This window comes from Rhamphochromis sp. 'chilingali' (genome assembly GCF_963969265.1).
Source record: "Rhamphochromis sp. 'chilingali' genome assembly, chromosome: 9".
Classification (NCBI taxonomy): Eukaryota; Metazoa; Chordata; class Actinopteri; order Cichliformes; family Cichlidae; genus Rhamphochromis; species Rhamphochromis sp. 'chilingali'.
Window position 1 is genome coordinate 27239354 of NC_137936.1, and position 26058 is coordinate 27265411.

The 26058-nt window shown below is 38.8% G+C and overlaps 1 protein-coding gene across 1 annotated transcript in view; it reads left to right on the top strand.

The window, feature by feature from the left end:
- The window catches only part of rims4 (regulating synaptic membrane exocytosis 4), a 71332-nt gene that overhangs the window by 13011 nt on the left and 32263 nt on the right, over nucleotides 1–26058 (top strand). Inside the window, exons 4-5 of the mRNA XM_080890366.1 lie at nucleotides 225–422; nucleotides 5153–6327. Coding sequence (XP_080746492.1) covers nucleotides 6231–6327 — 97 coding nt within the window. The 5' untranslated portion in view covers nucleotides 225–422; nucleotides 5153–6230. The remainder of the gene's footprint in view (nucleotides 1–224; nucleotides 423–5152; nucleotides 6328–26058) is intronic.

Below are 26058 nucleotides of genomic sequence, written 5' to 3' on the forward strand. Positions count from 1 at the left end.
ACAGGTGGCCGGGTACAGTTCTCAATGATACAAGGAAACAATGATACAAGGAAAGGTGCCTCGACATGGAGGGCTCAACTAAGGCTCAAGGGGAATCTACTTAAGAATGGAGGTCTCGAACGGGCGGCACTGTGAACAGAGGGAGAGGAGATATTATTAAAGGCATGGCAGGGAGAAGGCTAACGAGGTAGTGGCAATTCTCAAACTGATCTCTTACTTGGCAGGCGGAGTGGAGGGGAGCTTCGGGGGAAAAATACTGTTGGCCGGGTGAGTGTCCAGTGATCCAGAGCAGTGAAGGCAGGCAGGTGACGTGAGATCCAGAGAACCGGAAGCAGAGGTGGCCAGCGTCCAGTTAGAGGTGCAAGCTGTTGGTGGTGGGCATGATGGAATCCAGGAACTACTGAGGGCACAAGGAAGAAGAGGTAAGTAATTGTAGGGATGAAAAGTAAGGCGCAAAGAGAGACCTGTTACTAACAGAGATTAGGTATTGGATGAGGACGCTGGTCCTAAATACTGTCTGTTGACAGCTCTTGATCACTGCCAAGTGAGCAAGCAGATGCAATGACAATGCTCCGCCCAAAGGCGTGAACTACAGCCAACTCACCTGGACCATGACAGATTGTTTATGCTTTATGATATCCAATTAAGTAATACAACATACTATCTTCAGATAGCCACATGACAGTTTCAGGACTTCAGTCAAATCTATTCTTTCCCTACTCCAGGCCAGCCTCCACAGCCTGCACCAGTGCAAAACCGTTTGTTTGTTTGTTGACTTATAAAAACAATGGTCAGGATTTAATAAAGAGGCACACTTTCAGCTCTGTGAAAAGGCTAAAAAGTGTGGGCAGATGTTTTATTTTTTTGGAGCTGGCCTTGTTACATTTGTATTTGCAGGAATTTCCCTGAAAAAAAAAAAGGGAGGATGGTATTTAAATGAATCACAGAAATGTAATTTACCAAGGTTTGCCATACAGAATGAATGAATTGAAAAGATATAAAGATGGATCATAAATACGAAAAATGAAGCATGCCTATTTGCTATTGAAATCATAAATTGAGAAATAGATGTTTAGAGAAAACACTGGCAAAAGAATAAGGTCAATGAAGAATAAGAAGAGTATATCAAAGTATATATCAAAGAATAGAATTTGATTAAAGTACAAAAAAATGAGCGAAGAATCATCATCCTTATTTGGAAAGACCTACAAACATTTACTAAAAACATATAAGTTGACTCGGGACACTGTAATGTTTGTTTATCTACTCGGCCAAGATTTACCGACTGCATGAAATTCACTTTTAGCAAATAGTTTACTCTCCAGAAAGTAGGTGTTTTTCCTTTAATCAGTGTGTTTACAGGAGCTGTTCAGATCAGAGTTGCCACTTCTGACATTTTCATGAATGTGGTGTAATAAATTAGTGACCCTTGTTCTCTGACCAGTCAGTTGTCTGACTGACATTGTGGAATGAACTCTGGTGTCTTTTGCATAAACAACTTGATCATTTCTGCCAGCCACTGGCTGCATGTGTGTATGTACTGTATTCGTGTTTGTGTGCACATCTGTGTATCGTTTCAGTTTTTTATGTTTCTACACATAAAAAAGATGACTCACCACATTTTGCCTTTGTGGAGTTGTGTACTTGTGTGACTCAGTCACTGCAGTGTGTTGTTTGTTTTCATTATGGGTGTGTGTCCCCTATGGCTTTTAACTATAGGAGCACAGAGATGAATGGAGCTCTGTGAAGCAACATGGATTTCACATCCTATTGCCTCCTTCCTTTGTCTTTCTGCTGCACAGGAAGAGGGAAAAGGTGCACAGTATGGAGACAAAGACGGGCAGAGTGAAGGGACAGATGAAAAAGAAGGAGGAATAAAACAAGGACAAAAGCAGGAAGAAAACACAGCGAGAGGAACAAAAATTAAAAAAAAGATTTAAAAAAAGAAAGCCCATACAAGGGGTTTGGATCTGGTTGATATCGACTGACCTGTCCATTTCAATTTTCGCCTGGCAGATGTGAATGCTCACCTTTATATTGGAGCTTCATGCTGTCTTTTTACTTCATGCTACGTGAAAAACATTCTTGTTGCTGTTTTTCCACAATAAACTCTTTATTTGTAGCATCATTAAGTGCAATGTATTTTTCCCTCCCATAGGTTGCACTTTAGTATCCAATATCTTTAGATTGGTTTTTGTCCCTGTCTCCTTTGAATGGATTCGTTTAAAAACTCTACAAGCTCCGAAAGGGCTCATTTCATTAGTGTTTTAGACATGTCTGTCAATTGTAGCCTGTCCAATTTTAATTTACATGTGGAGAAAAAAAACAATATTTAAATTGTTCACATTAAACATTTATTGTCAGTGCAATTGATTCTTCAGGTGACTTCAGCTGGACAGATTGCATGTCTTATTGACATATTGGCAAACTAATGTAATAAATAAAATGTGGAGGACAACAGCAATGAAATCTATGCTAACAGGATAGCCACAATAAGGAAGCTTGTGAAAGCACTGTCTAGAGATCTCTACAGAAAAAATGTAAAAAACAGCATTAAATTTTGATAATTATTTTCAGTCCCTATAGATAACTCAGTTAACTGTTAACAGTTGTAATTTCAAAATAAAAAATAGCACATCACACATACACAGGTGTGTATGTGTTTTTTGGAACTGGGATTTTCCAGTCGTATACACATGAAAATGCAAGAAGGGAAATAGAATTTAATTAAGCACTGTCAAGACCAACTTGCAGAGATATTACTCCAATCTTATATTAACATTAGCCTATTAGAAGCATAGAAACAATAACCCATTCTGAAATTTAAAAAAAGTATGTATATGCCCAGAAAGTACATAGTTGCATACTTTTGCCATTGCATGATACATTCTTGTAGTTTCTCCATACATTTAGTTTGTGCAAAGTTCCCTTTTAAATTTGTCCAAAGCACATAGAACATGCTGTGCTGTGTGTGGACCTTCATGTATTTTGGAATAGGTTTTTTTTGTTGTTGTTATTATTTTCTTTTTTGTTTTTTTTAGCTGTACGAAGTCCTTCTGGGAAAAACTACAAACCTGTCATACAAACAAATATTACAGAATATGATTCTAATGTTTTTAAAGTTAGCTTAGCTTTTACAATCTGCAGCAGTCATACTGATCCACATAATAGTGACAGGAAACATTTTTCTGCAAAATAATAACAGTCGCCCAAAGGAGGCTATTAATACACAGTACTGAGGTGTTTAGTGTGGTTTTGCTTCTTTTACAGCTCTTAAACAGTTCCTTTCTTTTGAGTCCTTGTCATGAAACGGTAAATATATTGTTTTTATTATCACTATAGTCATTTTCAACAATTCTCGAGCCAGGAAGCATTGCAGAATGGTGAAGATATCCAGACAGAGTTCATCAACATCCAGGAAACTGTCAAAATACAGAATACCCATCTGTTCTATGATCTGTCTGGCTTACTTTATGAAAACGCCACTGCTACACGTTTAGGTTTGGGCACCTGTATCAAAAAAACCCAAAACAAAACCCAACCTGTTTGATTAGGTTTCGGTAATAAAACTATGTGGTTCAGTTGAGGTTATAAAAAATTATATGTTTAGGGTCCGGCATATATGGTACAGTCACACTCGGGCAAAACAGTGGTTAGAGACTGAGACTGCACTATGACCACATTTTTGTGACTATTGCAGTGCAGCTCATTGGCATTGTCTTTGAAATAAGACATAGTAAGTTGTTGTGTTCAAAACAACTTTGGTGTCTCGAGATGCAGTAAAACGGCTATAAGATGGAATCAGTTTCCTCTCAGTGTGGCCTGTTTGTGATCGAATGGAGTCAAGTTGCTCATCAATTCAATCCTGCAATCCATTTGTGATAATAAGCTAATAACTGATAAATCAGTGAAGACTGCAAGCTGTTGCCTTCTGATGCAAATCTGGGAATCTGTCTGTGTTTATAAATCAGCAATTATTAGCATTAGCAATTATAGCCAAACCTTGGGTGAGAGTGATTGCTGTGAGTCCTGAATCGCGATTTTTTTTTGGAGACAGGTTGCCTCCCAATAGTTGACCTATGCAATTGTCGTGTGATTGAAAGTGATCCCCAGAGGTTTAAAGTGTTGCATAGTCAACTTCTTCATGACAAGTTAGTCACAGTAACTAATGAAAACTGCATGGCTAGGTTTAGATAATATAGCCTACTTGGTTACACAATATCAAAAAAACTCTTACTCTTACTCAGTTGTGCTGAGTGTAAATAAAAAGCAGGGCAGTCATTTGCGTTTTTGTGACTATTTTATGTGCAACAGTTTACAACTTCTTTAACATCAAATTAATTTCCAAGAAATACCATAAACAGCAGTTTTCATAGTTGCATCTTATTTTTTTTGACCACAGTGCACATTAAACATTATATTTATAATTTTTTTTCTAAATTATGTTTTTGATCAATAGATTGAAAGCAACATCCATATTAAGCTTAATTAAATCTTATTAGTGTGTCCAGCTGGTTAGATAGAAATGCCTAAGGGTTTCTCCGGATATGAAAACACTAAGGGAAAATAAAAGTACAACCACTGACCCATTTTGAAGTTGTGTTTTTGTGGATTACTTTAGGAGGGTTGAGATCCTAAATAATATCATACCTCAGCTTCATCTTTCAGTATGGAAATTAAAGAAAGATGTATTTTTTTTACCATTGTAAAAGTGACTGCTGGCTTCTTTTATGCATTTGTGATATTTTCTCAAAAAAAAAGGTTAATGGTTACTGAAACATAAGGAGAACGAGTGAGAGACGATGTGCACTTGTACTGCCCTACATCTCCTCGACAATCCCCAAGCCACACCCATATTCCCTCATCCACATTTTGATTGGTTGGGCTGCAGGCAACAGTCTGCACTCTGTCCCCTCTCCCACCGCCTTTTTCCTGCCTTCTTGCTCTCTGTCTCTCCCCCCCGTTTCTGCTTTCCCCTCTCATCCATCCTCCCTCCCCCTCCAATTCCCCCCGCTCCATCTCCCTCTCCATGCAGCTTGCCAGTGAATGAGTCCAGTCAGACACAAGCTGTTTAACAGTGCAGTCTCTCTCTCTCTTTCGCTCACACATCTCTTTTACTCTCTCTCTCTGTCCTCTCCCGTCTCTGGAGCAGACAGTCAGTGGAGCATCGGCACGGCATCAGAGCGGCACAGGACTGACGGAGGAGGACGAAGTCGACAACTGCTGACAGAAAACAATTAAGAACATTTACGGCAGAACATCAATTGTAATACAGTTGAAAGCAGAGCAGAAGCAACAGATTGCCCTCACTTGCAATTGCTGCTACAACTGATGTTCTGGGCTTGGAAATGAAGCAGACTGGGAACAGCTCCTGGCATCTCGTGGTCAGTTTCTCTGTCTGAAAGAAATGCTTTTGCTCTGTACAAAGAGGAAGGAATTAACAGTGCTGAGCGACAGGAACCAAAAGCTTTGATTCAGTCGTAAAGCAACACGTTGCTGGGCGTCAGCACCACCTCCACCATCAGTGTCTCCTCACATCCACATCTTCCTTTCTACACTGGGATCTAAGGAAGAAATTCGAGCTTTGAATGCACAAACAGGAGGATGTTAGACTGGCATGCAGAGTGCAGAGTTTAGGGAGTTTTGCTGTGAATCAAAGAGCAAGATCTCGTTTTAACGGTACAGGTGAGATCGGGTGCCGTCAGTAGTTCCACCTGACTCTCATTTTGACTTCTGATGACATGAGAGACATGAAAAGGACAATGCACATGAGGATCAACAAACCAGAAGCCAATAACTAGAGGAGAGATGACAGGAAAAGAGAGACCTAACCCTGGAGCACACGGTCACAGATAGATCCATAATTATTCTTTGAAACTATTTACCTGATCAAAAGTGAGCAACCTTGACGTATATCTTTCCACATTTCAGATTTCTATCATGTTTTTGCACCAGAGGACATTAATTTCACATACAGAGAAAGACGAACAGCAAAAACTTTATTTCATGTCAACTTGTGCCACCAGTCAGTGCAAGTAACTTTCTGCACCGATTCAAGTCGGTGTGAGTGCCTTGGGGCTCTCATTTGACTGTTCTTTTTGGAGTGAAGTGGATCTGCCGTGGGGGGCAGCTGACAACCATCCAAGACGCCGCGAGCCGTACTCCGCGTGAAAAATGCCCAGCCGCGCTTGGCCAAGCCGGCCGACCCGGGCCCGACGACGGGCCTCTACATGGAGAGGTCGCAGAGCCGCATCAGCCTGTCAGCGTCCTTTGAGGCCCTCGCTATCTACTTCCCCTGCATGAACTCCTTTGATGAGGATGATGGAGGTAAGTGGTAATGAAACACACACACATATGCGCAAACCTGCAAAGGACATCAACATGACTGATGGATTAATTCATAAAACACAGGCCTCCAAGATACATTATTTGTGTCTGTTAGGCAGTGAGTTATGTAAAACCTGCCAGAACTTGAAGGACAATCTCCTTTCAGCATGGGTTCATTGATCTAAAACCTAATAGGTAGTTTTTTCCTTTTTTTTTTTCAATTTTTAATATTCAATATTTTATCAGTCATTTTTTTATAGTGGATGGAGGTCATTTAAAAATACCACATAAGAGAGCAGTGCCTAGCACTACAACCACAAAGACAGTAATATATTACTTTAATAGGAACTATTATCTATCAATATTTTACTGAAACAAAGTGAACAACAACTAAAAATAAAAGCAATCATGCTCTGAGACTGTCTGTCTATATCTGCCCCACTAGAGGCGCTAAAGTTATAAATATGGATATGTCATGTCTGCAGAGACTCTTGTGGCTTTGGTTGTCATTGTCAGTTTAAGCATTCTGTCAGGTATGAGAGTAAGCTGGTATTACTGTGTTGGACTTTTAGCAGAACTGTGGGTAGATAATGTGCATTTTCTACTATTCTAACACTTTGAAGAGCAGATATGTTAAGTGCATAAAAAGAAGTGAAAATCTTTACCAGTGATATCGACATTACATCTCTGTATGTGTGTCTATGACTGAGCGTGGCGCTGTGGTATATCATGTGTTGCATATGTTTGTCTCTGCGCTGTATACCACATATACTGTACGTTCATGCCTCTGTGGTTTCATTGTCAGGTTCTCATTGTTCAGATTGTCATTGCAACTATGCAGAGGGAGAAAGACAGCAAAGCCTATGCACACTTATATCCACTTTCATTGATGAGATTGCTGGTAGGATAAAGTAATTCCTCAAACTGGATGCATTAGATGATGTAATGTATTTTGCTCCTGAACTGGTATTATTGCAAACTACGTAACCTCTGATTCACTGTCGTATTAATCCTGCCTAGAAAACTGCATTACTAGTATCTTTTCTAGAGCCCAATTCATACTGGATTATTTGGCAGAGTATGCATTTTTTTCTGTTTCCTGTTGTTTGTTTGTTAAGTAACATTGGAGGACAATGAGCTGTGGTGGATAAACTGTGTTATGACTGTCTTTCCAAAGGAAACCACGCATCGTATCAAGGTTAACAACATATGTGGAAACGAATTGACATAAAGGGCAAAAGTGCTTTTAATCCATCTAAAGAGATATATATATATATAAAAAATCCTGGTAAATTGGCTTCACCAGGGTTTTTATTTTTGGTATAAAGAATGTAAATGGGGAACACAATGTTCATGTATAAAAAAATTTATAAGAAACTTTTCATTGTAATTGAAAAAAAACAAATTCCACACAGTTAACATGAAAACAACAGTGAAAAACACACAAACACCTTCCTTACAATCCACTTGTTGTGGCTGTTTGATTGACTTGATTACCTTTATGAAATTACCTTTGTTTGGTTATAATGCATGTTTTTACCACACTATTAAGAAAAGTCATGTTAAAATGTATCCCATATGTTCATACAGTATATATTGCCAAATGATTTTGAAAATCTACACAAGTTTGGTGCATATCATTCTTAAAACACAGAAGATCAAAATTAAAACAAGTCTTAAATTATTTATGTGTTACTCTGTTTTGAAGACTTGGTCTATTTGTTAAAATGTAACTCTAAAACCAATAACTTTTAGAGTTACATTTTATGACAAACTCTTATTAATGTTGTCCACACACATGCAGAAGTGCTTTTTATTGTTTTTGCGGAAACCTACACATTGCAGAGATAGCCATAGATCTAAAAGCTGTGAGATCAAATAACAGGCTGGCCCATATACAGAGATGTGTATAAAATGTTCATCCTTAAGGACATTTTAACTGTGAATTTAAAAGTGTAAATGCTGCTCTTGTGTCACAGACATTTCTAAATCATACAGGAGAGATAAAAGGCCCAAACGGCAGCAGTCTGCATTTTTCTTATTTTAAAGACAGTTAGAAGTATTGGAATAGTTGGAACATGAGCCATTATTGGCTGAGACCACCTGTTATAATTATTTACATAGTAAATCATAGCAGTTTTCAAACCAACACATGCAGCAACTGTGTCTAACCAAACCAGCGCTTAGAGGACTGTTTTTAGAAATATTGTGTACACCTGCGCCTGCTCAAGAGCACACAGACACACACACATTAGTGTGGTTATCTCTGTTGACTTCACCTGGACCCACAACACCAACACCCTGGAGAAGGACCAGCAGTGGCTGTACTTCCTCCGTGGGCTGAGGAAGAATAACCTGGACCGGAAGCTGCTGCTGGCCTTCTTCCCCTCCTCAGTGGAGAGCGTGCTCTCCTGCTGCCTGGGTGTTTGGTATACAGGGGCCACAACTGAGAACAGGAAGGCTACGCAGAGGGTAACTAACACCACCCAAAAAAAAAAAATTGGCTGCCCTCTGCTACCTCATGAGGCCATAGCCAAATCCTCGTGTGTCAGGAAAACCAGTGCCAAAATCACAGGTGAACCCTTACACCCCGCCCACCACCCGTTTGACCAGCTGCCCTCTGGTCAATCAGATCCCACACCTCCAGGATCACAAACAGGTTCTTCCCCTGGGGCATTCAGACTGTTAACAAACACTATCCCCCCACATCCCACCCACCTCACCAATCTGAGCCATGGTATGAGTAACCCCATGACTCAGGCCTCTGACATAGGGACTCTATTCAGCCTTTTCTTTGCACTACTTTTAAGAACTTTGCAACTATTTTTTGTTCTCTAATGTCTGTCTTTCTCCTATTTTTTTGTATATATTCCTCTTGATTGTTTATCTTTCTCCTGTTTGTTATTTATTCCTGCTGTCTACTTTTTATATTTTATTCAGGCACAGTTGGTGTGGAGCACCCACAATCTCATTGTACATGTAGAATGGTATTCAGGATGAATCAAAACTAATACTCAAGCAGTCATTTCATGGTGTAAGCACTGCACGGGAAAGCTCAGTCTCTTACCAGCACAAGCACGCTCTTCTATGAGCACTCATGCATTGACAAATAGACGTATTCCCATGTCTAGACAAACAAATTTATATGTACAGGCATTTGTGATCGTAGGTATGCTGTATGAGCAAATACGCAGGTAAGCCTCAAGACACAAGCGCGCACACACAGGAACATGAAAGCAGTGTGTGAGGTAATCAGAGCGAAGCGACAGGCCGTGGTTTGTGGCTCTCCATCTAATTAAATGCTAATATGGCTGCTGATTGTGGCTGACTGCAGCTAAATAGAGGCCTGATTGCAGGTTAATTCTCTCTCTCCCGTTTTCTGTCTCATTGTCTCTCTCACATGCTCTCTCAAGCCTTCACTCCCTCCCTGAGCCATTTTCACTCTGCAGTTTTGAAATCCTGTTTGCAGGTTAGCTCTGTCTTTCCACCTTAAATTGCCTTTTAATCGCTTGACTTCTTGTTTCCCTTCCCCTTCCTTTTTCCCCTTCCCTTGCTCTCTTTGTTTCATTTGTCCTCTCTCTCTCGCTTCATTTCAGCTCAATTCAAATATGCTTCTCTGACAGCACAGGAAGGAGAGTACTGTTCTAACAACAATAAGAAAGAACAGGTGAAAAAGTAGAAGCAAGGCAAGACAGTAGCCCTATCTGCAAGGGTACATCTCACTGATGTGCTGGATTTAAATTTACTTTAAAAGAACTGCTAAAAGCAATTGTAGGATTTTAGAAGCCATCACAACTACTTGTTTTGACGGTCAGATGAGGAGAAGAAATTGCTTGGCTTGAGTGTGTTTTATAGCTAAAACACATCCATTTTATTCATGGAAGTATTTCTTAACACTTCTGCAAATTGACCTGTGTCCTGCTTGTTTGTTTGCTTAGCTTGGTCACTGACAGCACACCGCTGCCTTGTTTTGGAGTATATTTGCACTCTGTATTTGGTCAGTAATGTTTATCCTGTGTGTAATATTAAAAATGTAATTTATTATATTGGGATTAGATTGAGCTCTGAATAAGTATTACATATGACAGATATAATATTTACCTTTTACTGTCAAATAGAGGTGACACAATATGGAAACCTCAAAATTACATCACATGATTAAGGTGACAATCAGTGGGCAGCAGCATGGCTTCATGCCAGGAAGGAGCAGCGATGATGATGTTTGCTTTGAGAATGCTGATAGGGAAATATGCAGAAGGTCAGATGGAGCTACACTGTGTCTTTGTGGATCTACAAAAAGCATAAGAGAGAGGAAGAGTGGCATTTTATGAGGAAGTCAGGAATTACAGATAAGTATGTGAGGCTGTAGCAGGTCATGAGGACAGTGCGACAGTGGTGAGGTGTGTGTAGTAGGAGTGACAGATGGGTCAGAGGAGGGAGGGGTGGGATTACATTTGGGACTGGCTCTGAGCATCTTCGTGTTTGCAGTGTTGATGGACAGGTTGATAAATGAGGTCAAGCAGGAGTTTCTGTGGACTAGGATCACAGTGTGATCTGCAGTGAGAGTAGGGAGAAGGTGAAAGAGAGCCTGGAAAAGTGGAGGTATGCACTCAAGAGAAGAGGAGTAAAGGTGACTAATGCAAGACAGAATATGTGTATGAGTGAGAGGGAGACAGATGTAGCAGTGAAACTGAAAGGAAAACAGGTAGTAAGGGTGACTGCGTTTAAATACCTGGAGTTCACCACCTAAAGCAGTAGACAGTGCACAAGAGAGGTGAAAAAGAGAGTGTAGACAGGGTGACGAGGGTAGAGATGAGTATCAGGAGTGATTTGTTCCAGAAGGATCGCAGCAGGAATAACCGGGAAATTTACAAGATGGTAGTGAGACCTGCTATGACTTACAGTTTGGAGACGGTGGCACTAACAGGAAGACAGGAGGCACAGCTGGAGATTTTTCTTGTGACTGATAAGAATGGACAGGATTAGAAATGAGCATATTTTAGAGGGGCGAGTCTAGGGCACGTTGACTTGGACCTGTGCAGAGGAGAAATAGTGGATATGTTGCACAAAGGATGTTGAATATGGAGCTGCCAGGCAGGAGAATAGGACAACCACTGAGAAGGACATTTGGAGGGTTGGTGTGACAGAGGAGGATTCTGAGAGAAATGGAAGGTGTGCAAACCCCTAAAAGGAGTAGCTGAACAAATAGAAGACGGACATATACAATATACTGATAAAATGGTGGTGTAAACATGGGGAAGGTTTAAGTACTGAGCTCAGGGTATGTACAAGTAATCCCTGGATTCACACTTTTCTAAATGTTCTGTTTGAGACAGTTTTTTCTGCTCACTCAGGAGAAAAAACAGCTTTAAAAGAAAGTGGTCTTAACAGGAAATGAGCTAAAGCACCTCCAGACTGGCAAACCAACTCAGGGGCCACACTACAACCCAGTATAAGATAAATAAGGATTATTTTCAACTCCATAATAATAGGTCCCCGTTAAAATGAAACAGCCACCACATAATTGGGAAAAGCAGAACAGTTGTAGGTTGGTAAAAAAAAAGGACGACTGATCCTTAATTGTAAGCCTTTTAATTGACCAAATAAGTGGGAAATGAGCTGTGATTCATGTAAATAGAGTTTATGTACTCCCTGATAGTTAAAAAATAAACAACAATAAATGAATTCATGCTTACAGTACATGCCCCAGCTGATGACACACAGCCTTATGTAGGCCATGCATGTGTTATTAGCAATTCAGGTGTCAGGTTTCACCATTTAGGTGACAGACTGACAGCTGAGTTGATTCTCCAGGATTACGTTAATGTAAAATATGAAAGCCAGTCATCAGTGCATGCATTTTTTCCCCTATCATCTGTTTGAACCAACGTCCCAGGGAACAGTGAATCTCACAGTAATGGAGTTTATTCCAGAAGTAACTTTATGCCGTAAAGCGCAAATGCCACTTTCTTATTTTCTCCTTCTGGTTCTGACTTTACACACTTTGCTGCCGAATGTCCTCTTGTTGCACTCAGCTGTGCTTTTTAAAGGAAAGTGACGAGAGTGATAACATAGTGAGAAATGCTCCAATTTAGCGATGTAATTAATGAAAGCTTCTCAGTATGCGTTGCTGCATTTTATTCTGAGCTGATTCCCCCTTCAGTGGATGCAGAAACTAATTGTTGTGCCTCTTCTATGATATGTTTTTGTCAAATCTTCCTACAAAACTGCACCTGAGTGTCTACCATAAGTGGGATAAGTATCATCACTGGAAAGTAAAAGTAAAGGCATTCATAGCAGCACTCGATATTATTCCATGAAAAATGCTTCATGCAAAAAGCTGAACAATTGAGCCTAAAGAACTTGTGAGATGGTTGAATTGAAATGGAAAGCCTCATATCTTTACTTTATTGGATGAGTGATGTGTCTGAGCTTATTTATTTATTTATTTTCCAACAAGCTTTAATTTGTGTCAGTTGCAAATATGATCTCATATAACACAACATCCTATCCATCAGCACGGGACAGGGTCCAAAACCCAGAGACGCACACTGGTAATGTGTGAAAGATACAGAGAAACACAATCAGTAAAAAAAATCAATGTAAGGTCCTTAAATTGTAAGTAAAAAATATTAGTCTTATTGTCAGTAAATTATTTAAATTACATTTGTGGATTTTTAGAAATCATCTGTATAAAGTAAACATCATCTAAATATCCATAGCTGTGGCTGGTGTTTCTGAGTGATCTACTTTATATAGACGACCTATGAGGTCACTAGTCTGGTGCTATTGCATGTTTTTCTTATTCTATAATACATTGTGTGATACTGTATTGTATTTTGCCATTCCCCAAGTTGAGCCATTTTATCTTATTTGAAATTGCATGTTATTGTGTTCTCTACACTGTTGTGTTGTTCAGCCCCTGATTGATCCTGCAAATTTCATTGTACTAGCCCTGCTTGTCCAATTAACAGCTGCAAGTACTTTAAGTAGTAAATAAGGCTAGGACAATACTATATGAATGCGGTCCAGTTTTATTTTCCAGAGTCCAAAACTAGATTTTTTTTGTCTATCTGATTTAAAAAAAAATGCTGTGTACAAAAAATACAACCAGCAGAGACAAGTTCTCTTTTTCTTTGAATGTAAAATGAAAATGAAAACAATAATGTTTAAGTGTTTTAGGGAGAACACTTTTTTTCCTCTCAGACTTGTTCTCGTTCACTCTAATCCTGCCATTAATCAGATAGAGAAAAAAAAACTCTAATAGAAACAGAACAGGCGCTCCTGGTGCTGCTGTACTGGGAGATTAATTGACTTTATATTTCATTGTGTGAGTGTGTGTGCTGCAGTAATTCTTTGCTTGTGGGAACAAAATGTTCTCATAAGGAGAAGGAAATTAGGAAAATCTTCCAAAGTGGTGATTTTATCCCTTACTTAGCTAATTTAGGATGAAATCTGAAGATCAACAGCAGGATTATGTACAGGTTTACACTTGGACTGCTCCTCTGCGAGGACACGTGTTAGTGTCTATTTATTTAAACTGCAGAATCCAGATTTCCTATAGAAACATTAAAAGAACTACCTTTTAGTTAGAAATGAAAGTGTTAAATGTGTGTGTGTGTGAAGTACGAATGTGCATCAGGTATTATGGCTTCATAAAGCAGCTAGACGAGATGTCACTTCTAAAAGGAGGATCTGGGACATTAGCCTTCTGCAAATCAGGAGAGAGAGAGTGAGCAGAATGACATGAAGGGAAATTGAGAGGAAGGGAGTTGGGACTTATGTATGATGAGCATAAGTGGAGCGAGTAAAGAAAAGAAGCAGGATGGAAAAATGACATGAAGAAAGAGGATATCAGTCAAACATCAGCTGGCGATAGATACGGAGGAATAGGACAAAAGTGGTAAAGGTGAAAAGAAGAGCATGAGGAGGGACGAAGAAGGTAAGACTGAAAAAAAGTACAATAGCACAATAGGTCTCCTTTTCCCTTCCTGCTTTAAAAAGAAGTTAAATCTTTCATGCTCTCTTCCTTCTTGCATCTCTTGTTTTTTTCTTTTCCTCCTTCCCCTGCTCCCCTTCATTGAATAACAACTCGTTTTCCTCTTCTGTTCTGCTGTGAAGTCACACAGAGGCCAAGTGTATGAAGAGAAGGCAGTGGAGAGATTAAGGAAAAGAGCAAAATATTTCCAAGTCAAAATAAGGCAAAGTCTGTGCAGTAGTGTTCTTTATGAAAATAACTGAAAGAAAGATGGCAAAGATATGAATTAGTAGCGGAAGAACTGAGGAGAAGAACAGAAAAAGCAGAGAGGTCTCTGGTGTGCTTCTAAGCTAGAGAGACGACCCAGAAAAGTCAAGAGTAAAAAAAATGGACTGCCAGGAAAGGAGGTCTATTCTATAGGGAGGGCAAGGAGGAGGGGCTGGAGGGAGGGAGGTAAAGGCTGCAGGTGTTCATTTGTTATACTGAGCAATATGGCAGCAGGGAGTGTGTTCTTAGGTGTGTTTTAGTCTGATGCGGGAACAGAGATCGAGTTGTTGCTTTAACACAGTGTTTTTCTCCACGGGGTACAAAAGCACGTCAGCAGCGCCACATGGCAGGGGAAGGTTTGATGAATTTCTTACCCGGAGATTATAATGCAATATGACATCCTCTTTAACAAACCAGCAGCTCGTCTCTTTTCACACCAGTGGGAATGAAAGAGCTGCGAGGAGACGAAGATCTAATGTTGGCAAATTCTCTGTGCCGAATGTCGCTCACTGCTTTGTAGAAGACAGTTTGAATTTCTTTGAAGCCTTATTCAGATTGAACACAAAGCAAAATGGAAATCAAGGAAATGGCAAGGTCCTTTTAGAGACGATTGTTACTGCTTGAAAGACATTAATGAAATGCCTAAGAGTAATTATTTGGGCAGTAAAGGGGACCTCGGATCACCAGTTCAGTCTGAGTGAAAAAATTTTTTAAATATTAAATAAAAAAGGGGGAAAAAAGCTTAAAAAGGATGGTAAGTTTTTTCCTACAGCTCACGCTAGTACTACTCAGCTGCACAGCATTATGGTTTCTTTATTTTCACATCACGATCAGCATCCAAAGCACAAAACAAATGCAATTCTAATTGAAAATAAAATAAAAAGCACACACCACCATCTTTACTATAATAACGAATAGCTATGCCAACCACCACAGAACAGAGCCCCCTACTGTGCGCATGTGTTGCATTATTGGCAAAGGTTTCCTGTTTCAGCCATTTACCAGCTCTTACTCCGCATCCTTTGTGTGTCCTTCTTGCTTCCTTATGTTGTGTTACTGGCAGTATTGTCTGGTTGTGTAGATCCAAACAGAAACCAACATCCATTCAAAAACAAAAACATTTTTTGTTTGTTATTTTGTGTTTTAATGGACTCCAAAAGACCTAACAGCACTCATATTCAATCTGTGTGACATAAGCACAAGCTCAGATCAAGTCAAGCATTTGTTACGTGTGCAGATGCATAGTGTTGATACTGAATTTGCTAGCAATGGGTTCACTGAAAATGTGTCCTGCTACTACTAAGTTATCCACCTGCACAGTTCAACCTTTGTAAAAATCACACCCAAAATAAAAAATCTTTTCATTTAATTCACCCAGTGATTAAAATTATCCCAAGTGTAAATGGAAACTTAGTTGTGTAGAAATGTAAAAGATTTTGTCATATCAGTGCATCTGGCCAAGAGCAGCTCTGTATTTGCATGCATTCTGCGAATTGTAGCATAAAATGTAGTTTAAACAGCTGCCCGATTCCTCATTCAGCAGTATGTTAGGCAAATGTGATGTGAATGCAGCTGACCTTTAAAGCAGGCAGCAACTCATGAGGTTCTAATAAAACATGAGCGACTAGCTATCAGATATTGCGGCTTATATCTATTGCAAAAAGCATTCTCTTGGTGTAGCAGGCCTGCAAATGAATGGATTACTTGCTGACAGCGAGCTAGAACCATCTGGCACTCTGAAGCGTTCTTGCTTTCAGTGATACTAGATAATTGATGAAATAAATCGATTTCTATGCTGGACCCTATTGTAGAATTTGTGCTTTCCAGACACCATTTACACTGGCAACTAACTCACTGGGGGTGCTTAAAATAACTGATCTCCTTTTAAATACCCCTTCAGATTTCAGACTGACATAGTTCCAAATAGGGGCTGGACTCAGACACTAGGACGAGATGCAGGGATCCAAGCAAGGACTAAAAATAACAAGAAAGCCAAAGAATTAGGGAAAGGTAGAAAAACAAAAATACGTAAGATGAGTACAGAAATGAAATGAAGGTCTGAATGATGCCTGACTGTCTTGACAGGCTGCATTGTGACAGCCTGAGAGCAGGAAGTCAAGTTGACGTGGGTTTCAAGTGGAGACAAAGCCAGACGAGACAGCCTCTGCGATTCCTCTCCAAACATACCGTTACATAATGAATGAGAGTGAGATTTCATTCTTAATGCCACAGCCTGTTAACAGCCGTGCTTTGTGTGGTAATGACAGGAAGCCACTGAGAGGCAATTTGAATGTGTTGATCCGACGAGCTTTGACAGCCACCTCCCATTGTCTCTCATGACAGGTTAAAATCACCACTTCCTGCTCAGGCTCCTGGTAAACTGCTGTGATTACTAGAACCTTTAATGAGTTAAATAGAAATATTAAGTAAAAAAAAAACTTTTCCTACTTCATAGTTTCCCCCTTTGTCCAATTTGTTTTTGGACTCTTCTTCCTTTCGTTCTTCTCTTTTATCATCATGTTTCATTGTCTTCCCTCACCTCTTTTCAGCCATCATTGCCTCTAATTTTCTGCTGTCTCCTTCACCTCCTGCTCTCACCTGTCATAATTTTTTCCCGCTCCTTTTCCTCTTTTGGCAGTCCTTTCTTCCTGTGCAGTGACCTGACTCTTCACCTCTCTGTTTTCTGACATTATGCCCATCTTCCGTGCTGTCAAAAACTAGCTATGAGTTATAGCAACTTGGATTTTATTTTTGTTGCTTGAACATCATTTTTGCGAGATGTTGCAGACACCACAGTCAGTGCTTAGACCCATTCTGGGTCTAAATAAAACCTCTCACTCAAATAATTCAATATATTGTAGAAAAAGAAAAGGAATTAATGACAGATTTATTATTTTAAAGCATCTTAGTGAGTGGAAATCTTGATTTCCCATACCCTTGTTTCCCTTCCTTACCCCTGGTTACTGGTTACAGCAAATGAGCCGGGTTTGTCAGAGGTTTCTTCCTGTTAAAAAGGGGTTTTTCCTTTCCACCTTTGCCAAGTGCTTGCTTACTGATGCTTGGTGTTTTCCCTTTATTATTGTAGGGTGTCTACCTCACAATGAAGCACAATGACATGACTGTTGTTATGATTTGGCGATATATATATAAATAAAACTGAATTTGAATTAGAAACTAAATTAGTCCAACATCTGTATATTTTTTTTCACTACAGCTGTATTTTGTTGTGTTTTCTGTGTTATTATCATATTTCCAAAGAGATTTTTGGAAGACAAATACATTAAATGTGTCAGCAAAATATATTTTACACTATGTCCTTTTTCTGGCAAATAAAACAGCTCTTGTGTATACACTTAAGCAGCTTTTTAAGGGAGGACAACAATTGATATCTGAAAATTCATAATTTTTGAGAAAACATGCACTTTTTCTGTCCTCATAGAAAAAGTTTCAGTCCTTGTCCTTTCTTAGCTCGGCTAAAGGAAACATAACACTGTAAAGCGAAGAACAATAAAATGGTAATGGCTACTAAAAAGAAGAGACAAAACTGCAAAAGTAAAAACAAGGGTCCTGAAATCTGAATAAATTGGCAGTAATATGATTCAATGAAACAAACTCTTTAGAAAAACAACCAGTTAAACAGCTTTGAACTACATCTGCATAGTGTTAACTCACTTCAAATTACTACCAAACAGAATCTGCACAGTAAAGACGAATACACAGTGAACTACAGGAGACTCAGAGGCAGGCTGCTCACATTATATCACAGCACTGCCCGAATGACATCAGTGCTTCCCTTAAATTAGATGTCAGCAACAAGGTGAGTTTGCTGATTGGTGAGCTGGATGGGTTGCCTTTCCAATCAGGGTCGAATGAATCCTGGAAGCAGACTAATTGGCACTTGGGTCCAATCATGGTTCAAGGACTGCACAGCAGGATCTACATATCATGAAAACACAGAAGAGGTTAAGCAGATGGGTGGGTGACAGTGGTCAAGGCCATAACATTTGGCAAATGTTCTTATTTGAGTGCTAGATGAGATTTATTGCCACTCTCGTATCTGATAAATTTAAATTAAGGCTACAGCTAGCAGCACAACCACCCCACCTCCCCTCCTCATGACCTCCCCCTTCTGATGCTTTAATTTGTGAACACTTAAGAGAAAATATATCACAGCCACCGCTTTCATTTAGTTTTACTCGAATTTCTTAAATTTGAAATGCTCGCGAAAGAGCCCTTTTCATGAAACCGCATGAAGATAAACACGTGCTCCACCTACTGATGTCTCAGAATTTTAGCAGTAACATTTACAATCCGTTTGTTTGGTATCATAATGCTAATAAAATCAAGCTACATAGCGAAAAGCTTAGAAAATTATCTGATGCTATTATTGGATCAACTAAGCTCAGATTATCCAACGCTTTTTGTCTCTGTTCTTGCAGAAGTGTTGCATCTACACTAAGTAACTGAGTGTAAAGATGTTCACTGGCTCTAACTGAATTTTCTATGGAACATGTTTCTGTAATGAATATTAGGAGTTGCTGTAAAGATGTATGTAACATGCACTGAATCTAATATGATGTCCTCTCATTGGGAGAGATTTTGTGAGTAGAAAATAGTCCATCACTGTACAAAGATATGCTCATGGATATTTTCTCAGTAGTGTTCCAAATTCTGTTTGCAGCTCTGGGGATTTGTGGTCTCTTTTCATATAATTGAAAGCATTCATTTCAAAATTAATTAATTATATTTTAACATCTATTAATCGCCATTTACAATCCCCCAAGAATCAGTTTACCACCAAGAATTTTCTCTCCAACAGCACCTTAAGGACACGAAGACTTTTGTAGTGATATTTCGCTAGTTTATCAGAACAAAAAGTATCCATAATTCTTTTTTATCCACATTTCTGTCAAAATGTTGAAAGATAATTCATTTTACTGTGATAGAGGACTAACTAAAGAAAAGAAAGTAACACAGATGTTAGGCTTTTTGTTTAATGATAACATATGCAACCTGTCTTTTTCTATACATCCTTATTTACTGGGTCCTTTTTTATTTTTAGACAAACCAGGGGTGCACACAGTAGATTATCAATAATCCATTAAAAACAAGACAATTTGTCATCTGGCGTTATGAAATTTTAAAACTGTAACAGCTGTTAGAATATCAGAGTGAGCTTGGATTAGCTGGTACAAGAAAATATACTTTGAAAATAAGTTTTGGGATTGTTACTACTTGTAAAAAAGGAAATGTGCTTTTTCAGGTCAACTCTAAGTTATGATGTGTAAAATACTTTATAATATTTTGGAGAAGGTTTCCTTAAAAATGACCTCTAGTGTCCGTATAAAATAATTCTAATATAGATCTAACTCAACTTTGGACCATTTCTTTCTAATTTCATTGTTATACTTGATTCTTCAGAGTCTATTTTCAAAAGTCCTTGCTCAGGCATTTTCTTGCTTTTAAAAAAAGTGCTTGTTGGAGCCTCTGCTTCCATTCTGGACCAGTTATTCCTCTTCACTGCCCTGCGGTTCTAATATAGACCTTGGCGGGAACAAATCACCATAGTGCCAGCTGTAATAGAGGTTAGAGGACTCTCTTGTGTGGATGTGAGAGTGAGTGCTTACACAAGGGCTTTTTGTGTGCACGTGTGAGTCCTTTATCAAAGAACTAGCCAAAATCATGTTAAATTTATTTCATTGAAAGGACCAACAAAATTGGTGCTCCTTAAAGTGATTTATTCTCCCTGCAGCAACACAAGAAAACTGTCCAGTCATCGCTTGTAAGTAGAAAAAGGGTTCTTGCACTGCCATTGATTTGATCAAGATATTATCACTGATAATGTGCTGGATAGAAATGTTATACTGGTTCAGACACTAGTCTGATAAGATAATCCTACACCATATCTGACTTTATTATGCTTCCTTTTCAGATTGTACAGGGACCTGTTTGATTACCTGAAACTAATCAGTTTTTTAAACTTAAAAAGTTGTCTTTTTAACTTTTTATCTTAATGAGGACAATATTTTTTGGTTTCTGAACATGTATTGTTCTGCATTGTACTGTACCTCAGGTCCAGTACAGTCTTTAGCACTGAACATCCACTTTTCTACCAATTAGCAAATGCTGGGATGCTAATACACTAAACTCCAATGGTACTTACTGCATGTTTTGCCTTATGGTAACTTTGCAAGTCAAAAATCTTTAAACTGCTAATCATTAGAGTAACAGTCAGAACATGTTGGGATGCTGATGTTAACACTAGTACAGTGGCTACAAGACTGCAAAGTTTTGCATGTAGTAAACTGCGAGATTTTTTTCCTTTTTGATCCGTTAAAAAAATAAAAAAAAACTATCAGGTTAGAGTCAAAACAGATGTACTAGATGAAAAAACGCTGATAGGACAAAGTATTTTCATAAAAAAAAAACAATAAAAAACCCAAAAAGTAAATAGTTATGAATTTGTTTGCCTGCAATTGAGTGAAATAAGTATTTGAATTCTGGCTCCAGTGGGCAAGAATCCAGTCTGTGCCCACATGGCACACAGATTGCAATTAATCAGTCATTAAATTACAGATCCTCCTGATCCTCCTGAAGTCTTGGGTGGTGGAGCAGGTCACCTACTAATCAGAAGGTTGGTGGTTCGATACCTGTCTGCTCCAGTCTACATGCCAAATATCCTTGGCAAGAAACTAACTCCAAGTTGCTCTCCAATGCATGAATGCGTGTGAACCAGTCCATTTACCATGTGTATGAAGCACACCTGTCCACAGAATCAGTTTCTTCCAGTCCAACCTCTCCATCACCATGGGCACAACCAAAGTCAAATGATGTCAGAAACAAAATTATAGACCTATACAAGGGTTAAATAGGCTACGAGGCCATCAGCAAGGAGCTTAGTGAGAACGTGACAACTGTTGGTGCGAATATTTGGAAATGGAAGAACTATAAAATGGCCATCAAATGCTCTAAGTCTGGAGCTCTATGCAAGATCTTGCCTCATGGGGTGAGGATGATCATGAGAAGGGGTTGTGGATCAGCCCAAAACTACACAGGAGGAGCCTTGTTCGTGTGTAGTGTGTCACCATTGGTAACACACTACACCGGTAATGGCGCCCAAGGTTCCCTATGCTTGCAAGCATAGGGAACATGTACAGGCAAATGATACAGAGATGGTTTGGGATAAAGTTCTGTGGTCACATGAAATCAAAATCAAATTCTTTGGCATTAACTCAACCAGCAGTGTTTGGATTAAGTGAATACTATCTACCTCCACAGTCACACGTGGAGGTGGAAATATTATACTTTGAGGCTGTTTTCCCGGTAAGGGTACAGGTTGACCTCACTGCATTAAGGGGCCAATGGATGGGACTTGTTTTCATTCATAGGGCTTGTTTTGTAAAAACAACAGAACTGTAATTAAAAAAACATATTTTATGATAAACTCTCACCCTATCATAGCTGGCATAGGCTCCGCCCCCAATGACCCGGAACTGTAAGAGCAGACAAAAACGAATGGATGAATCTTCCCATATGGAAAAGAAATAGTAAAAACTTTCATGAGTAAATCATATAAGGCTTACATGATTTACTCATGAAAGTGGCCACTTTCTCATTACTTTCATATATTGTTTTAGTAAGTATCCAAAACATACAAGTTTCATTATATGATTTTTCAAGGGATCTTATATCTGTTTTCACTCTTGTATGCTTTTCATACAAGTTTCACACAAGACAGATACAAACTTTATAAGATTTATATATATCTTTTCCATATCAGTTTTTACCACCATAGGGATTTCATAAAATAACAAACTCTGCTGTTCTTTGCATTTTACACAAAATTATGTAAATATTGAAAAAAAGTTTTAATGGTGATCAAACATGCTTTGCATTACATAAAATTGTAAAAAATAATTAAAAACTGAGTATTTTACATTTCTTTCTATCATGTGAGTGTCTTATAAACTTCCTTTAGCTGCTTTGGCTTGTATCAAAGAGTAAAAAAAAGAGTTAAGTGTATGGGGTCTGTCAGACAACGAGGATAAATATGAGTTGTGTAATTCTCTGGAAAGCTGTTTATCACTTTGTTAAATTGCTTCAGTGGCAGAGTACTTACAGTATGGAGGAGCAGAAATAAATCATCTTTCTTTTTTTCTCCCTTTCATTATCACATTTCATCGATGCTGCCAACCCTTCATTTTATCTCTATCTTTTCTGTAGCTCTCGATCCTGCCACTCAAACTCTGTCTTGTTCTTTTTAATTTGGGCTTCTTCTCTTTTGTAACTCGCCATCTTGACAGATATTTTTCTTCTTCCAAGAGGCCCTGCCTCTTTACATTATTTTTTCTTCCTGTCTCTCTTTGTCTTTCTATCGGAAAATAACTAGCCTTTTGCTGAATATAACATCGCTTGTTCTTCTAACACAATAAATGTTTTATAGATGAGAAACAGTCATCCAGTATGTTCAAATCAGAGCAATGAGAATCTTAGATTTGTGTGGAAGTGGTATTCAAGTAAATAATGCATACGTATGCTGACGTCAGTGTCCTCATATCTTCCTTGATGTCACTAGACTGAGCACTTTTTCTCAGAAGCCACAGGGATGGAAAGAAATGATTCAATGAGGTTCTGTTAGTATTTTTATCCAGTGAGTGTTTAGCTGGTCTTACAGAGGGATTTGGGCTGGCTGTAGCTCAGGAGGTAGAGCAGGTTATACACTGGTAGATGGTTCGATCCCTGGTTGCTCCAGTTTGCATGCTAAAGTATCCTTGGGCAACATACTGAACGCCAAGTTTCTTTCTGGAATGTGTGTGAATGTTAGACAGGAAGCACTTGGGTAGAAAAAGCATAGAAAAAAGTTCTGGTATGAATGATTCAATGAGGCATGTTATATAAAGCGTTTTGAGTGCACGATCGTGGCTCAAAGAGTTGGCAGTTCGTCTTGTAACCGGAAGGTTCCCGGTTCAAGCCCTGGCTCGGACAGTCTCGGTCGTTGTGTCCTTGGGCAAGACACTTCACCTACCGCCTACTGGTGTTGGCCAGAGGGGCCAATGGCGCGATATGGCAGCATCGCCTCTGTCAGTCTGCCCCAGGGCAGCTGTGGCTACAACTGTAGTGAGTGAATGAATGGTGGAATTGTACAGTGCTTTGAGGGCTCCGAAAGCGCTATATAAATGCAATCCACTATTATTAAGTGTTTGTAGTATATGATGTTCGCCCACATTAGAAGATCTTAACAACAAATATAATCAAATTGCTCATGACAGCATGAATTGTATTACTTTGTTGATTACGTGACCTTATAACTTCGTAATAATCCCCTTAATTAAAAGTCAATACTTTCCTTTATTAAATACAACATACACTGTGTTTGGTACTACTTTGTGCATGCCAATATAAAAATTTAGTGTAGACATTAAATGGTATTTGATACTGTCCCTGCTGTTTTCTTATGCACAATAGTATAGAACTTCAAATTTTCAGCTTCCTTTGAAATGCATGCACAGTTCATGGAACAAAAAGCTGCATAAATATACATGAGCGAGTGAATGAGTAGTGAATCATGACTGAGTTTAAAGCTTAAAAGAATTATTCACTAGTGAAAATGCTAACTAGTACAATGCCCATGTGACTTCTGAAGCTGCCGATGTGAGAATACTTCCTGCTTCTGATTGCCTTACCCAGGCAGCTCCTTTGGTTTAACTCTGTTAACAGTAGCAAAACCACTTGAGAAGTGTGTACTGTACATGAGACAGAATAACTTACCAAGATGGCCTGACCTGTTTCACAATATTGTCACATTTAACGGCTGATGACAAATGCCAACTTATTTCTAAAAAGCACGGCTTGAGGTTTGCTCGTAGCCATAAGTGTTGGGCACTTATTAAAAGTGATTTAAGGAAACAAGAAAAAAAGATACAGTAACTGGATGCTGGGAGATGTGCTAGACCAAGTCTGATACAGATGATTACACCATGTAGCTTACATAACCTAGAGGCACAGGACATTATTGGAAAAATAAAATTAAAAAAAATCACCTGGTTAAGTAAAAGTTAACACAAAACAATTTATTGCTGATTTTTTGGTGCCAAAGTGTACCACTGTAAATCTTGTAGAATCCATAGATTAGCATATTTGGCAGCTCATAAATGACCAAACAGGTATTCGGCAAGTCTTGCAAAAACGATATGGCTTTTCATCATGTTGGAGGAGGAGGAGGTCAACCAGAGTGCAGCAAGTTCACTAATGAACCAATGACAAATGAAGATCTTTGTAACTGAGATTTTCAATCAATATAAAGGGTTAATCAGAATATTGGCAGCTCATCAATAACTTTTTCACAGGTCACAGGGACATTTCATTTCACCTGAGAGGAGATAACAGATAAGGCATGTACATAGAAGAGAAAGCTTTGATTTCATTCTCCTTAACTGCACCTATATTTCTCCCTCTGAAAGGAGTTTGTTAGCAGTCTAGTGTGCACAGTTTTCAATATATAATTTTCAGGTTTTGTGTGATGGCACCAATATAAATGTGAGCTGATTTAATCTTCTTGAAAATCGGGTAAAGATCACATCAAATCTGAAAATCTGTAAAAATGTTATATTACCCACAGTTTTTCATGGAGCGTCTTCAAACTTCACAGCAATATACTAGGCCTCGGGGAACATGAGTACCTAGTTTGGCTAAGCATTTGACCTTGACTAACATTGTTAGCACTCAAGGTCAATGATGACATTGAAATTTTTTTTTAAGAATCAAGTAATCAAGGTATCAAGTAATATGTCATATTAGAGGGCTTGGTGAGAACAGCAAAATGCACTTTTTATGTTTCCAATATGATGCCCTACAAAGTCACAATGACATCATAAAGTTTCACAAAACCACTCTAGATCTTAAAATCTCTGTCAATATGGATTTCCATATTACCAATTAGTGCTCTCTGAGAGCTGTTGTTGTATACAGTATTGATTTAAATATACAGTATATATGCTAAAACAGAGATTGCATGATGCATGATCAACATGCTCCCCTGGCCAACATCAATAGACTGGGCTGACCTGGGAGGATGGTCAGCTAATGAGGCCCAACGAACACCATAAAAGCCTGCGAATATACTCACTCAGTCACTCCCTTAAATTCACCTTGCACCTCCACATTACATCTATCTTCTGCTTAAATTGCTAATATGAATATAAAAAAATTCCCTACTTTGTTGAGTGTACAAGTTTTATTTTTATTTTGAAAAACTGAGACACACTTTACAAGCACATACTACTGTACATACTGTGAGAATCTGTACTTACATGCTGTAGCTAATAATACAACTTTATATGGGAAATGCAGAAATAAGTACGTATGGTACACTTAATTAGTAGTGCCTGCTCATACTAATTAAATACCTCTCAGCTGTGACTACATGCATGATCTGATGGATGTCTAGTTTGATGTCAGATAATCTTTGGCCTCAGTCACATCCTCGT